Genomic DNA, 13,692 nt, shown 5'->3' on the forward strand with positions numbered 1-13,692 from the left:
CACTGGGCTGAGGTGGGGTAGGGACCAGGGCAGTGAACTTTTGAACCTGCCGTCTGGAGCTCAGCGCGTTCCCTTCACCCAAGTGGCAAATAAACGTCTCGTCTCTGAGCGAGTCTGTCTGCAATTACCGCTTGGCATGTCTGCTTCAGCGCGGCCCAATCGCTGGCACCGCGCCAGGTGGCAGGCGGCTGCTAAGAACCCTTTTTTCTGAGCAAATCAAAGGTGTCTGCTCAGCTTCCCTGTCTCGGCCTCCCCGGAGCTCCCCAGACACTGCCTGTGCTTCAAAAGCACCCCGGCGCGCCCGCCCCTTGATACTCACAGCCCCTCGCGGCCCCCTGCAGGGATGAGCCACTCTCCCCTCCGGGCCCCAGAGAAAGGGCAGGGGCGGGGGGGGGACGAAGGGCCAGGCTCCTGCCTGTTCACCCAATCGGATTGTCACAATATTTACCAGCATCTCCTGTGCACTCCCACTAGGCAATTATACAGCCGGGGTGTGTGCATGTGAGTGTGAGTGTGAGAGAAGGAGAGGCAGGCCAGGGGGGGTGTGGCAGTCAGAGGACACGTGTGCACAGGTGCTGAATATGCTGGGTGTGCGTGTGCACGCAGGTATGTGGCAGTGCGTACGGTGGCATGTGTATTCACGGGTCTTTCAGCGTGTGATGTGCGTGCAATGAGGATATTGGTGGTGTGCGTGCACAGGGGAGCGCTAGAGTATAGGGCAGAGTGAGTGTGCAAGTCGGGTAGCCAGATGGTTTCAACAAAAATACCGGACACACTTGACATTCCACCACAATCTACATTCCAGCTTATTTAGAGGATACCGGACAGTTCCATTTGCTCAATTTGTTTCCCGAACAGAAGGCTCAAATACTGGACTGTCCGGTTCAAAGCCGGACTCCTGGCAACCCTATGTGCACGTGCGGCAGCCTGTACCAGGGTGGCTGCACTAGTGAGCACGAGGGAAACCTGCTCGTGCGAGGTGTGTTTACTTTGTGCTGCCACGTGTTTTAACCAGCTCTGTGCTGAGTGCCCAGCGACAGGCGGGAAAAGGCCTTGCCAAGGGAGGGTCTCCCCCTTGTGTCTGGGTCCATCCCAGGGGAGGGGGCCTGCTCTTGCTGCTATGGCCGGGCCAGGGTCTGGCACTGCACAGGCCTCTCGCCCTCCCTAGCCTTGCCACTCAGCCTGGCTGCAGCCTTTCCCCGCTCTGATTCACAGGGGCCATGGGCCAACCCCAGGCCTTGGAGTTCCCAGCCCGGGGCACCTGGGGCCAACAGGTAGCGACTCCCCGGCCTCCTCCCCACGCCCAAGGAGACCAGGGACCCTACGGTCGCCCCCATGCCTGTGGGCTACACTCCAACCAGCCCGCGCCTGGCTGCCGGTGGCAGCGCAAGGAGCCGTATCCGGAGTCTGGCCTGCTCCAGCCCCTGCTCTGCTCTGACGCTGCCCTGGAGACAGCAAGCCGCAGAGGCAGAGCTAGGGACCAGGGCAGAGCAGGGCTGGTCCTGCCACTCCGCAGGCTCTTCAGGAGGCTCGTGGGAACCCGGAGAGCTGCTGGGGGGGAGGGGCAAGGGTACGACAGGGTCCCAGCCAGCAGCACAGGGTGCAGCTCTCCAGAGCTAGAGAGAGGCAGAAGCCGGCGCTGGGAAGAGAGGCTGGCGTGGCATGGAGCCTGTGAAACAGCAGCTCGCAAGAGCTCCGCTCTCCCTGCCAGACGTTAGCGCCCGTGGGGAGCTAGCGCGCCACTCCTGGGCTCGCCTCCCCCCTCAGCTAACTGCTCCGTGCCTCAGCTTCCCTACCTCCGCGAGGCGCGTAGGTGGTTAAAGAGCAGCATGCAGAGAAGGGAGACGGTAGCTGCTGCCGTTCCCTGCTCCGGAAACCCGGGCTTTCCCTGCCTGCAAGGGGAGGGGCCCAGGCCTTCTGGGACGGACCCTGGCCTGCGTCCCCCTTCCTGGAGCGAGGCAGCGGCAGGAGAGCTCCTCTCTCCCCGCGGGCCTGGGCCTGGGCCGGGCTGGCAGCTGGCCTTGCTGGCGAGCAGCCTGGCCAAGCAGAGTCAGGAACAGATGCCGTCCAAAAGGAGCAGCAGCAGCAAGCGGCTGGCCTGCGCCAGAGTCCTCGCGTGACCCGCCGCGCCTTCCACCTGGGGCAGCAGGCGTCTGGCTGATTCCAAGCAGAGGGGGCGGGGGCAGGGCAGGATGGGGGGTGGAGGGGGAACCCGCTTCCCTGCAGGCTCCCCGGTCTGTCTGAGGGGCCTGGGGAATGAGCTGCCTTGAGGACGGGGGGCACGAGGAGGCCAGCTCAGCCGCCCCAACAGCCCCCGGGCAGCTGCAAGGTATTCGGGGAGTCTCTGCCCAGAAGAAATCCACCTGCCGGGCTCTGTGACGAGCAAACCGGGGGGTGAGCAGCCCCACCCAGCCAGCCCTGCCTGCGGGGCCTCACTTGCCACCTTCACGCTCTCTGGTCATCGCGGGCGTGTGGTTCCCAGGTGCCCCTGAAATTCCATCACACGACGCCACGGCTCATCTGCGGGGCATCCCCCGCACAGACCTCTGCTCCCAGCCGGACCCTTCCACCCTCGCCAGCAGAGGGGGCAAGCCTCCCCCGCAGCACCCGGCCCCTGCCTCCAGCCATCAACCCCACTGCTCCCTCTGCCCCCGCAGCCTAACCTCCTCCTCCGCCCCGGGCTGAGACGCTGCCGGACAGCACCCTGCACAGAGCAGCCCTCTCCCTGCCCCGCTGCTGGTGCCCAGTCACAGCAGTCCCCAAGAGCCGGCCACAGGGAAACTTCTGTTTGCCCCGGCAGCCTGGCCTGCTCCTGCTCAGTGCAGGGAGGCGACAGGAGTTCAGCTGCCAGTTCCTAGTTTCCCGGAGCACATGCACACCGAGATTTTTCAGCAGCTTATGACTTAGCCAAACGTGGGAGTTTTTCATGACAACAGCAGAGACGTGTCCCTGCTGCCAGCCCGTGCCCGCTGACACGCCCAGCCCGTGCCCGCTGACACGCCCGTGCCCGCTGACACGCCCAACCCACTGACACGCCCAGCCCGTGCCCGCTGACACGCCCAGCCCGCTGACACGCCCAGCCCGTGCCCGCTGACACGCCCAGCCCGCTGACACGCCCAGCCCGCTGACACGCCCAGCCCGTGCCCGCTGACACGCCCAGCCCGCTGACACGCCCAGCCCGTGCCCGCTGACACGCCCAGCCCGCTGACACGCCCAGCCCGCTGACACGCCCAGCCCGTGCCCGCTGACACGCCCAGCCCGTGCCCGCTGACACGCCCAGCCCGCTGGCACGCCCAGCCCGTGCCCGCTGACACGCCCAGCCCACTGACATGCCCAGCCCGCTGACACGCCCAGCCTGTGCCCGCTGACACGCCCAGCCTGTGCCCGCTGACACGCCCAGCCCGTGCCCGCTGACACGCCCAGCCCGTGCCCGCTGACACACCCAGCCCGCTGACATGCCCAGCCTGTGCCCGCTGACATGCCCAGCCCGCTGACATGCCCAGCCCGCTGACACGCCCAGCCCGTGCCCGCTGACGCGCCCAGCCCGCTGACACGCCCAGCCCGTGCCCGCTGACATGCCCAGCCCGCTGACATGCCCAGCCCGCTGACACGCCCAGCCCGTGCCCGCTGAGACGCCCAGCCCGTGCCCGCTGACATGCCCAGCCCGCTGACATGCCCAGCCCGCTGACACGCCCAGCCCGTGCCCGCTGAGACGCCCAGCCCGCTGACACGCCCAGCCTGCTCTCTGGAGCACGAGGCGCTGGCACTTCTTAGAAGCAAACACATTTCCCTCCTTTCGCTCTGGGAACAGGAGAGCTGTGATTTGGTTGGAACGTCCCCGACCATTCGGCCCGAGGCAACCACCCCGAGTGGGAAGGGGATGCTGGAAGCCAGGTCTTACAACCTCCATTGTAGCTGGTGGGACCAGCTCCACCTAGAGCCGAACCCCAGCACTGGGCTAGCAGAAAGCAGGGTGGCTCCTGAAGCGGGCCCCTGATGGGCACTAGGAGCGCAGCAGCAGCCCGCTCTTCCACAGGCAGGAGGGCGGACCCCGTGCACCCTAAGGCATGTGCCCCGCATAGCCGGAGAGAATCCATGCTCCTTGCCTGTGTGCCAGGGCGGCGACCCCGCGGCGGAGGCCACGCTGTCTGCACGGGAGGCTCCGCACCAGGCACTCTGCTGCGGGATGAAGCTCCAGGCCAGCACAGGAGCAGAATGCCGGGCAGAGGTCTAAGCACGCCCACCACACCCCATGGGGGCGATTGGGGGACTCCGCTTTTCGCAGCTCCCTCTCTTCCCCACCCCCACTGCAGATATCGCCAAGGAAGCCTCAGCGGGAAGGAAACCAGCCAGCCCCATGAGCATCAAAGGGCTGGGAACGGGGCCCGGGCGCAGAGATCTCCCCCCAGGGCAGCAGCACAGAGCAGCTCTTCAGTCCGACCCTGGCACCTCGAGTCCTGCACCTGGGAGCTCAGCGTGACGGGAGCCAGCCGAAATACCGACGAGGCCCTTGACATAAAACCCCAAGGCCAGGCCGTCCCTTTGCCAGCCCAGGAACCTGGCCCTGGCTTCCCCGGGGCCGGCTGGGGAGACGCTGCCAGAGAGCAGCTGCCTGGCAGGGCTCCGTGGCGTCCCCGGCAGCTGAAGTGCGGTTCGTATTCCAGTGGCCATTAAACACGAAGGAAGGGAGCTGGGAGCAGAGCAGGCTGCTCACTCAGAGCCGCTCCCTGGGGGCTCATAAAGCCCCACTCACCGTGTAGTATCACTTTTATGTTCTCATAAAGCGGGACCATTTAGCGGGTTTGTGTTACTTCAGCAGTTAGCGCTGCCGGAGAAGGGTGGAACCCACCCGGCCAGCAGAGAGAAAAGCGGCGGGGAGGAGGGGAGCCCGGCTAGCGAGGATTCCTCACGTCTCTCGCCAGCTGCCTTGCCCTGCACCGCACCCGGCTCCCACACAGCTAATCCCCAGGGTCTGCGCGCCGCGCGGCATTGTCACCGCGCACCGCTCCGAGGGGAACAGGCCAGGGGACGTGACTGCCCTGAGGAGACAGGACAAAGGCTGCTCTGTGCAGCAGCATCTGCCCAGCCCGGATCCTCGCAGGCTGCAGCGGGAGCGTTACTCCAGAGCCCACACGCCAGGCCTGGGAACCAGCCCCCCAACTGGGCCTTAGCTTGCAGGGAGGGGAACAGAGCCCTCACCACAGCAACCGCAGCCCCCAGCGCCGCTTCGCCACCACAGGGACCGGGGCGCCAGCAAGCCCAGGAGGTGGCAGGAGAGGGCCAAGCCCAGAGAAGGATTCGCGCATTCACCTCCAGGGCATGGGGGGGAGGGGGCTGGATCCAGGGGGTCATTTGGGGAGTTTGTTAGCTCACGTTTGAGGAGGGAACAGGGAGGGGTTTCTTGGTCCCTCCCGGCCCCGCTCCAGGACCAGTCTCGTGGGGTGCTAAGGGGGGCTGCTCTGGGCCTGTCAGTTCCCTGCCCGCCACCATTCCAGCAGGTGGCTAGGAGGACCCCTGGAGAGGGGCGTTACCTCCTCTGCTCAGCCTTGGCCTAGGAGCAGTGAGCAGCCTGCTGATCACACATGGGGCACGGCCCAAACCTTCTCGTGGGGGTCGCCCCAGCCACCCCCTCCAAACCACGGCCCAGAGCAGCCACTGCCCACGGCAAGGATCGCCCTGCGAGTCCCCCTGGGCCCTGGACGGGGGGAGCGCACTACACAGCACGGCGACTCCACCGGGGCCCCCTCGGGGTGGCTGCTGCCCATGGAAGCAAATGGGAAGGTGCAGCAGCCTGGAGTCTGGTGGGAGGCCTGGGTGGGGCAGCAGGGGCCCAAGCTGGCAGCCCAAGAGGGGCACGGGCATGGCCCGAGGGCGGGGCCAGAGGAATATGTTGGCACACGGGGCTGCCAGGGACAGGTGGAATAAGAGCCCAGAGCCCCAGCAGTGCCCTCCCTCTGCCCTCTGCCCTCATGGTGGCACCGAGAGCCGCTCCCAGCTGCCCCTGCCATTCCCCCACCCTCCTGCGAGGGGCGCTGCGCTCCAGGAGCGATTCCGGCACAGCCACTGCATTACTCCCCTTGCTCCTGCTCAGGGGAGGAGGGGCCCCACTTCCCGCCTGGGCTGTGCAAACTGGCCCAAGCAATGGGGCTTCCACCTGCGGCCCTGCCCCAGCCCGAGGCCCCAGCCTGCCTACAGCTGCCGTGCTGAGGCTCTGTGGCCAGTGCGCCGGGGACAGGGAGAGCCCGGCTCGCAGCCCTGTCAGAGCTACAGCAAGCAGCCACCCGCCAGCTCGGGATGTCAAAGCGGAGCCGGAGAATGCGACGGAGCGGCTGCCTCTTGACGGAGGGTGCTGGCTTCCCATTAACAAGTGGAAAGCGTGAGCTGGAGCAGAAAACTTCAAGCGCTTAGGAATTGATAAAATAACAACTCCCTAATTAAGCAGAACTGTCAGTCACAGGCGCTGGCTGCCCTGCACTGGGAGAAAGCAGCAGTTTCCAGCGCACGTGCCTGGCATAACAGCACGGTGGGATGCGGCCGCTCAGAAGCGCAGCGGGGACCCCAGGACATGCCTGCAGGGCACCGCTCCCCGTTAGCCAGGCAGTACGCTGGAAGCAGCATGACCCAGAGGTCTGAATACAACAGAGACCAGCGGCCAAGACTCCCTCGTCCCATTCCGAACTGTGACTGTGGGCAAGTCATTGAAACACTGTGCCTCAGTTTCCCCCGACGCAAGGCAGGGTTGCTGCAACCCACCCCGTGGCTGGGAAGGGCACAGGGGCTTGGGCCGGGGCAGAACTCTGCTCTGAGCAGTGCCATCCGGCCAAACCCAGCTCCCCATGCTCCCACTGCAGGGGCAAAGCCCGCTCAGCCCTGCCCCGGGACAGCGAAAGGACCCTCCCGTGCAGGCACAGGCTGTGCACAGGCAGGCGCCAGGAGGAACCGGCTGTGAGGGCCAAGAACAAAGGCCTGAGGGGCTGGGAAGGAGAAGCGTGCGTGCAGGAGAGATTCCCAGAGACCCATGCCTCCTGTAGTCAGCCCCACCCCCGCCACAGGTTGGCCCTGGAAGGCGCATTCCCACCCCACGGAGCAGAACGACAGCTCTGCCGAGTGCCAGGCACAGCTGGGGGGGGGGGGGAGCGTGGCCTGTGTAGTGGCGCAGGCAGGGCGGGATGCGGTTCTGTGCCCAGCTCTGCAGTGGCTGAAAGCAGGAGCGCCTGGCTCTGTGCTGGGCTCGGAGAGGGAGCCCGGTCTAGTGAGCAGAGCTCTGGTTCTGAGTGGGGTCCAGTGGGCTGAGCCGGTTGGAGTCAGGGTTTGACTCTGCCTGTGGCACGTTCCCCCTGCAGTGAGGCCAGAGCCCCCTTTGCGCAGTGCTGGGTGCTCTGGGCAGCCCCGCAGCGCTCGGGCAAAGCCCTAGGATCATGCTACTTGCTCAGGAGCTGACAGGCAAAGCCCGGTTCTCCCGCCAACACGCCAGCGTGTCAGTGACAAAAGGCTGGAAAGCCAGAACGCCTCTCCTAGGCTGGGGCAGGAGGGGCCTCCGTGGGCACTGTACGAAGCAGCTGATTGCTGCGCCAGGTGTGCCCGCTGCCAGCCTGGGGCCAGGAGAGGGAGCCCGCAGGGGCGTAGGGATATTAGCACTGGGGAGGAGCTGTGTGTTCCCGGGGAGCCAGGCTTGGCTCTGATGGGGGAGGAAGGCAGCTCTGGTGCTGGCCGAGGGTAGGGGCCGGGGCAAGGCCTGGCATTTGGAGCAGGGTGCAGACAGAGACTTTCACTTCAGACACTCCCTCCCTGCCCCCGCGGCTGCAGGTGCAGCAACCATCTTCGTTTCAGGGAGGACGCAGGGGCTGCATGCGAGACAGCAACTCTGGCTTTGAAGCCTGGCACTTTACAGGGATGGCACAGCCGCCCCCCCCCCAGCGGCATTGTGGCTGTAGCTGGACATGCCAGACACATTGGCTCCAGCCAAGAAACCCAATGGCCTGGCTTGGCACAGCGCCCCAGCAGCTCGCTCCTTCGGCTGCTGGAGACCGGGAGAAAGCAGGCCCCTGTGGAGCACCGGCCACAGGCTCAGCAAGCCCCACCGGGAGGGCCAGAGACCGAAGGGCACACGGCCGTGCCGCGCACAGGAGAGGCTACAGGCTCCAGCACAGGTGGGGAACGTGGCTCCAGAGTGCCGGATGCGGAGAGGGAGAGTCACGCAGCACCCAGGGCTCCGGGCTCCCGGAAACCCTGCTCTGCCCAGAGTCACAAGGGCCCCTGCCCTAGGGAATGCTGCTACTGTCAGGATCTGCTGCACTGGAGCTCACTACGGGGCCTTCCCACTAGCTGTGTGCTGGGCAGGCGGCCTGCTGACAGCTGGTGTCAGACACGCTCTGAAAGTCACCAAGAGGCTGCGGGAGAGGAGTGGCTACTTACTGCAGCTGTACCACACTGCAGACAAACCTGCCTGCTCTCAGCCCAAGCAAGAGGCACAGAAGCCAGCACAGGAACCACCTGCCGGCCGGAGGGGTGGGGGGAGAGGCGAGGCTCTGGAAGCAGATTGCACTCACTCCCTAATCCCGGGACGCCCACACCCAGTGCCCAGTGCTGGCTGAGCACTTGGGGGGACCCTCAGTTCCTGTCTCCTCCCCCAGCTGCAGCAGCAGGGTCCGAGCAGGAGTCGGACTCCCTCAGAGCACAGCTGAGAGAACTGCTCTTCCCTCCGGGCCAGTGCTGAGACTCCAGAGCCCATCCTGGCTTCACTGCAGCATGCTGGGGTCCACAGAGCCCTTGCCTCCGGTAGTCCCCCAACATCCCAATGGCCTCAGCGGGGGTGGGCCAGGCCAATTGCACTTTCCCAGCTTGCGTGCCTGTCTCAGGGTCACTCCCACTGTCATGATGCCCTTGATTTAATCAGCGATCCCCATCGGAGCTGGTAGCCTCAGCAGACTCTTGGCTCCACACGGGTGCTGGGAGGAAGGTAGTCGCTAGGTGGGGAGCGGAACCAGCCCTGCAAACTGCATCGTGCTCAAGTGCTCCCTAGTGGATTCTTCGGAGCAGCACCAGCCCAGCACGCTGCGAGGTCGCTGGCCCCTTCGCCGGGGCTGCAGCAGCCTGTGATGTACAGACAGCAGCACACCCAAGGGAAGGTGGGGACGGCCCCGATTCAGACACACCCACTCTCCCGGCAGGAAGCCCATTAACGCTAACCCGGTCCGAGGCTGGGCTGCAAAAGCAACAAGCCCTTCCGGCTGCAAGGCCAGAGTCTCTGCTCGTCCCAGCCTTCGCGGGATTGCAAGCCCAGCCCTGTCCCAGCTCCGCCCTGCTCTCCCGCCCTGCAGAGGGACCCCACTTGGTCACTCCTCCTGCTTGCAAGCTGCAGGTAGCTTAACCCATGTGCTAGTGTTACAAGCCCCACTCCAAACCTGGCTCTCAGCCCACACGCCTCCCTTGGCCAGCGCTCTTTCCCGCTGGGTTAACCGCTTCTGCTCATGGGCAATTTCCATCTCCCATATGCCATTTCAGTGCCAGCACCATGCCACTAGACAACCTCAACCCTCTCCGTCTCCTACAGAGGACATCAAACCCCGCCCCACTGCTGCCGCCAACCCTCCCCAAGCCCCCTTCTCCCCTCTCACAGTAGAATCCTTTATCCTTCCAAGAGCCCATACACCGGGAGATCAAAACACACGTCTCATGCTCAGTAAGTAACATCCTAGGGAGCTGACCAAGGGATAGGAAGGGAATCCCTTTACCCACCACTGAAATGCAACCACCTCTGGGCTGGAACGTGGCAGCTGCCTAAGAGAATCTAATAATATTGCAGTTCCTCATGGAAGCCCAGTGCTCACGCCCTTGGGTGAGGGAGTTGTGGAACGCTCTGAATGCCTGTCACTCAGACGCCTTTCCAGTGCAGGACATTTCCCCGACCACCTCATGTGGCAGACACACCCATGGACCTAGCCAGGAGACCGCACATCTCGCACGGATTTCATGCGCGCTCAGGTCAGCGCGCCCCGCACGCTCACTCCCTACAATTCCCCCTTGACAGTGCTCACGTGTAAAATGGTCGCGCTCTCCTCTGGTTTGTTTCAGCTCCTTTGCTACAAGCATGGCTTTGAGAGCAAAGCACTGAGCTGGGGCTTGGGAGAGCTAGGTGTGCGCAGCAGAGCCAGGAATCACGCCGTGCGTGACCCTGAGCAAGCCACCGCCTCTGTCCCGCCATCTGTCGGCCTGTCTTCTCCGTGAAGCATAAGCTCTAGCCCAGGAGGAGAGCCCCTCTGTCCAGCCATGCACAGCGGGGCGTCCCCTCAGCTGGGGCCTCAGGGACTATGTTAATACAAGTGACCAGCGTGTTATCTGGAGTTAGCTCAGCACAAAGGTCTCCAGAGCAGTGAGGACGCCGCCTGGGGCTGGAGCAGCCCAGCCGGTAAGTCTGGAAGTGGGCTCAGCACGGCCAGACGCAGTACAACTCCTCCTGACCCCCACAGCAGCTGGGCTTGCTAATGTGGGACAGAGTTTGGCCCACACCCCACAACAGCCTTCGCCTTAGTGAACAGCCTGCTTCTTACCAGTCCACTAATCGCACTGGAGGTGGCAGGGTTTAGAGGAGGGGTTCAGCGGAACCAGCACCTCGACACCAGGCAATCTCGCCGCCCTGCCCAGTATTGCTCACAGGAGGCGTCTGTCCAAGTGCCAGCAGGTGCGACACTCAGCACAGCCTCTCCTCGCCACTTGGCTGCAGGTGTGTGGGCGCAGCACAGCCCCACGGGAAAGCACGCTCTGTGGGGATCAATGGCTGCCGACAGGAATATGTAACAAACCGAAGGCAGCAGCCCGGAGTGCTGCCAGTGAAACCAAACCCAGCGAGCAGAGGGCTGCATGCGCGCACGAGGGGAGGGAAACGCGCGGGGAAAGTCGCAGCGCTGCAAGAGTTAAGCCCTGCTCTGCTGGGCACTCACATGCACACGGAACGGCGCCTCACAAAGCCGTTGCCACAGAGCACACCTGTTCGTGGAGAGCCCTCCGCTCCGCTGCCAGCGGGCACCTACCGACGCTGGGCAAGGCAAGCAGTTAGCTCTAGGAGCGCAGGACAGGGCCCCCCTCATCTCGCCCCATGGACCACACACTGTTACGCTGTAGGGCAAATCCCAGTCGCCCTTTCCACACACAGGGCTGGGATTGGCAGGGCTGTCATTAATAATGCTCTAATGCTCACATATGGCAGGCAAAGGCGGCTTACAGCAGCACCCATTTTTATCCTGACAGACCGGGAGCCAAGACCGCTGTCACATGCTTGATTCCAGCTCTGCTAGCCACTAGTCCTGCCAGCCCGTGACAGAGGTGAGCCATTCACTTCTCCTGTGATCAAGCAGACAGGGATTTCTCCTCGCCCCAGCCCCTTGTCCTCAGGCTCCTCGCTCTAAAATGCAGCCCTGGAACAACGATTTGTAACAAGGCACAGAAGGAAGGGAGGGGAGGGGAGGGGAGGGGCAACCTCTGGGGTCAGGCATCCAAACAGGGTTTCAGTTCGCACCAGCAAGAGCCAGAGTCCTGCACACACGAGCACCTCCCTGCTGCTGCTGCCCAGGCTCCCTTCCAGATGGGTGGGTGCCTGGCAGTTCTAGCACGGGGACGGCAAGAACTGCCGGAGAGAATAATCCCCGGGCCAGCTGTCAGGAAGGGGGAGGGCCGCTCACAGCGGGTGAACAGGTGAACAGGAGCGAGCCCTGCAGTGAACCCTGCTGACACACACGCAGCAACAGGAATCTTCCTCTGCCCACCCTCGAGAAACCGGGAGACTCGCTCCCCAATTAGACGAGAAACCTCGCCAGTCCCAGCTCCCGGGGAACAGGGGAGCTCCGCTCACAGACGGCTCGGGCTGCCAGACCCCTGACCACGCCGGCCCTGGCCTCTGGCCGCTTGCACGGAAACTGGTCCACGCAGGACCCTGAGCAGAGAGAAACTTGCCGCTCCTCGCCTGGAGATGGGCAGCGGCAGGCGCAGCGCCCGGCCACCCAGATTAATTGAGCCGCACACATGGATTCAAATGACACTGGGCGCAGGGCTCTGGCCCGCGGGGCTGCACCTACCTTCCAGCCGGCAGAGCTGTTGCTGTCGCCTTTATCCTTAAAGTAGGGGACGTATCTGACCATCCAGTCGTAGATCTGGGACAGGGTGAGCCGCTTCTCCGGGGAGCTCTCGATGGCCTTGGTGATGAGATCCGCGTAGGACAGGTTGCCCCAGGCATTGCGCCGCGAGTTCTTCACCTTGCGGAGCTGTCCAACATCCGCCCCCAGCGCAGGCAGCGCCGAAGCGGCTTTGCGATCCGCCACGGCGCCCGTGTTCTCCGAGCCTTCGGCTGCCCCGCCGGGCGCTGGGGCTCGCGAGCCTCCGGTTGTCGCTGCGCCGCCGTCCTCCTCCTCCCCGGGGAAGTCGGGGTGAGGCAGCGGCCAGGTACAGGAGCGGGGGCGGCTCTGGGGTTCGAAATCCGGGTCGATTTCAACCTGATGCGCCTGCCGCTTCTCTTCCATGTTCCCCGCGCTCCGCCTCCCCCGCGGAGTCACGGCCGCGGAGAGCGAGCGAGCAGGGAGCCGACCGGGGCAAGCGCTCTCGGCACAGGCAGGGGGCGGGGGAGGGCGGCAGCCGCCGGGCCGGCCCCGGGAGTGCAGCGGGGCGGGGAACCAAGGGTGCACGGCGGTCCGAAGCCGAGCGCCGGCACCTAGGCGGCAGCTGGCCCCAGCCCCATGGCAGCCAGCGGCGGCGTCACGCGAGAGCTCCGGTAGGCTGCCCGATGCGGGGTGCCGAGGCAGTGACGGGCGCGGAGCGGCCCCGGCGCCGCGGGGCTCAGCCAGACTGGCATGGCGTGCGGCGGCTGGCGAGGGCGGCTGCATCCATCGGGGCCGGCTGCGGAGCGGCGGGAGGCGGTTCAGGCAGCAACAGATGCTCCGGAGCCGGAATCCCAGCTGGCCACCTGGGCGAGGAGCGGCGCTCTCCCGCCTGGCCCCCCGGGGACGCAGAGCCAGGAGGCGAAATCAGGTCATCGGGGGCGGGGGCAGCGGCCCCTCCCGGCGCAGGCTCCGCGGCAGGAGGCTGCCCTGGCTCAGGGCTGGGCTGCCCGCTGGCCGGCAGGTGCGTGGCTGGGCGGCCGAGCCGAGGCGGGCATGCTCACGGCTGCACGCACCTGCCCGCGCCCGGTCCCGGCCCGGGACTGGCGGATCCCGCCGCCTGCTTCGCCGCGCGCTGCAAGACTGGCCCCGCCGCAGCAGCCCGCACCTAGCACCTGCCGGCGCCGCGGGCCCCCGCTCCGCGCTGCGCCGCCCCCGCTGCCGCCGCCCTGGGCTGACGCCGCCTCTCTCCCGGGACGGGGCTGGACGGCACCATGCTGAGCGGCGGCTGCCCCTGCGCTCCGCGCCCGGCCCCGCGCCAGCAGCGCCCGCAGCCGGCACCTCCGGGAGGGGAGGGGCGGGCCGAGGGGCGGGGCCACCGCGCGGCCAGTCCCCAGGGCTAGCGCGGGGGCGGGGCGGGGAGTCCCCCCAGGTGCTCCCCGTTCCCTGCCCCCACTTCTCCCCTCCCCACCCCACAACTACCGCTCCTCATCACGTGCCCAACACCTGCCCCGCCCCCACTCCTGCCTCCCCCCACCTCCCCATCCTCATCCCGTGCCCCCACGATTACCCCATCCCCACTCCTCCCCTCCCCCCACCTCCCCTT

At 65.6% G+C, this 13,692-nt stretch overlaps 1 protein-coding gene across 1 annotated transcript in view; it reads right to left on the reverse strand.

The window, feature by feature from the left end:
• The window catches only part of FOXO6 (forkhead box O6), a 72,808-nt gene extending 60,247 nt beyond the window's left edge, over positions 1-12,561 (reverse strand). Inside the window, exon 1 of the mRNA XM_075909185.2 lies at positions 12,072-12,561. Within this exon, the coding sequence (XP_075765300.2) occupies positions 12,072-12,512 (441 nt within the window). The 5' untranslated portion in view covers positions 12,513-12,561. The remainder of the gene's footprint in view (positions 1-12,071) is intronic.
• Positions 12,562-13,692: the final 1,131 nt, after the last annotated feature.

The sequence above is a fragment of the Pelodiscus sinensis genome, chromosome 26 (genome assembly GCF_052426305.1).
Source record: "Pelodiscus sinensis isolate ZL-2025 chromosome 26, ASM5242630v1, whole genome shotgun sequence".
NCBI lineage: Eukaryota > Metazoa > Chordata > Testudines > Trionychidae > Pelodiscus > Pelodiscus sinensis.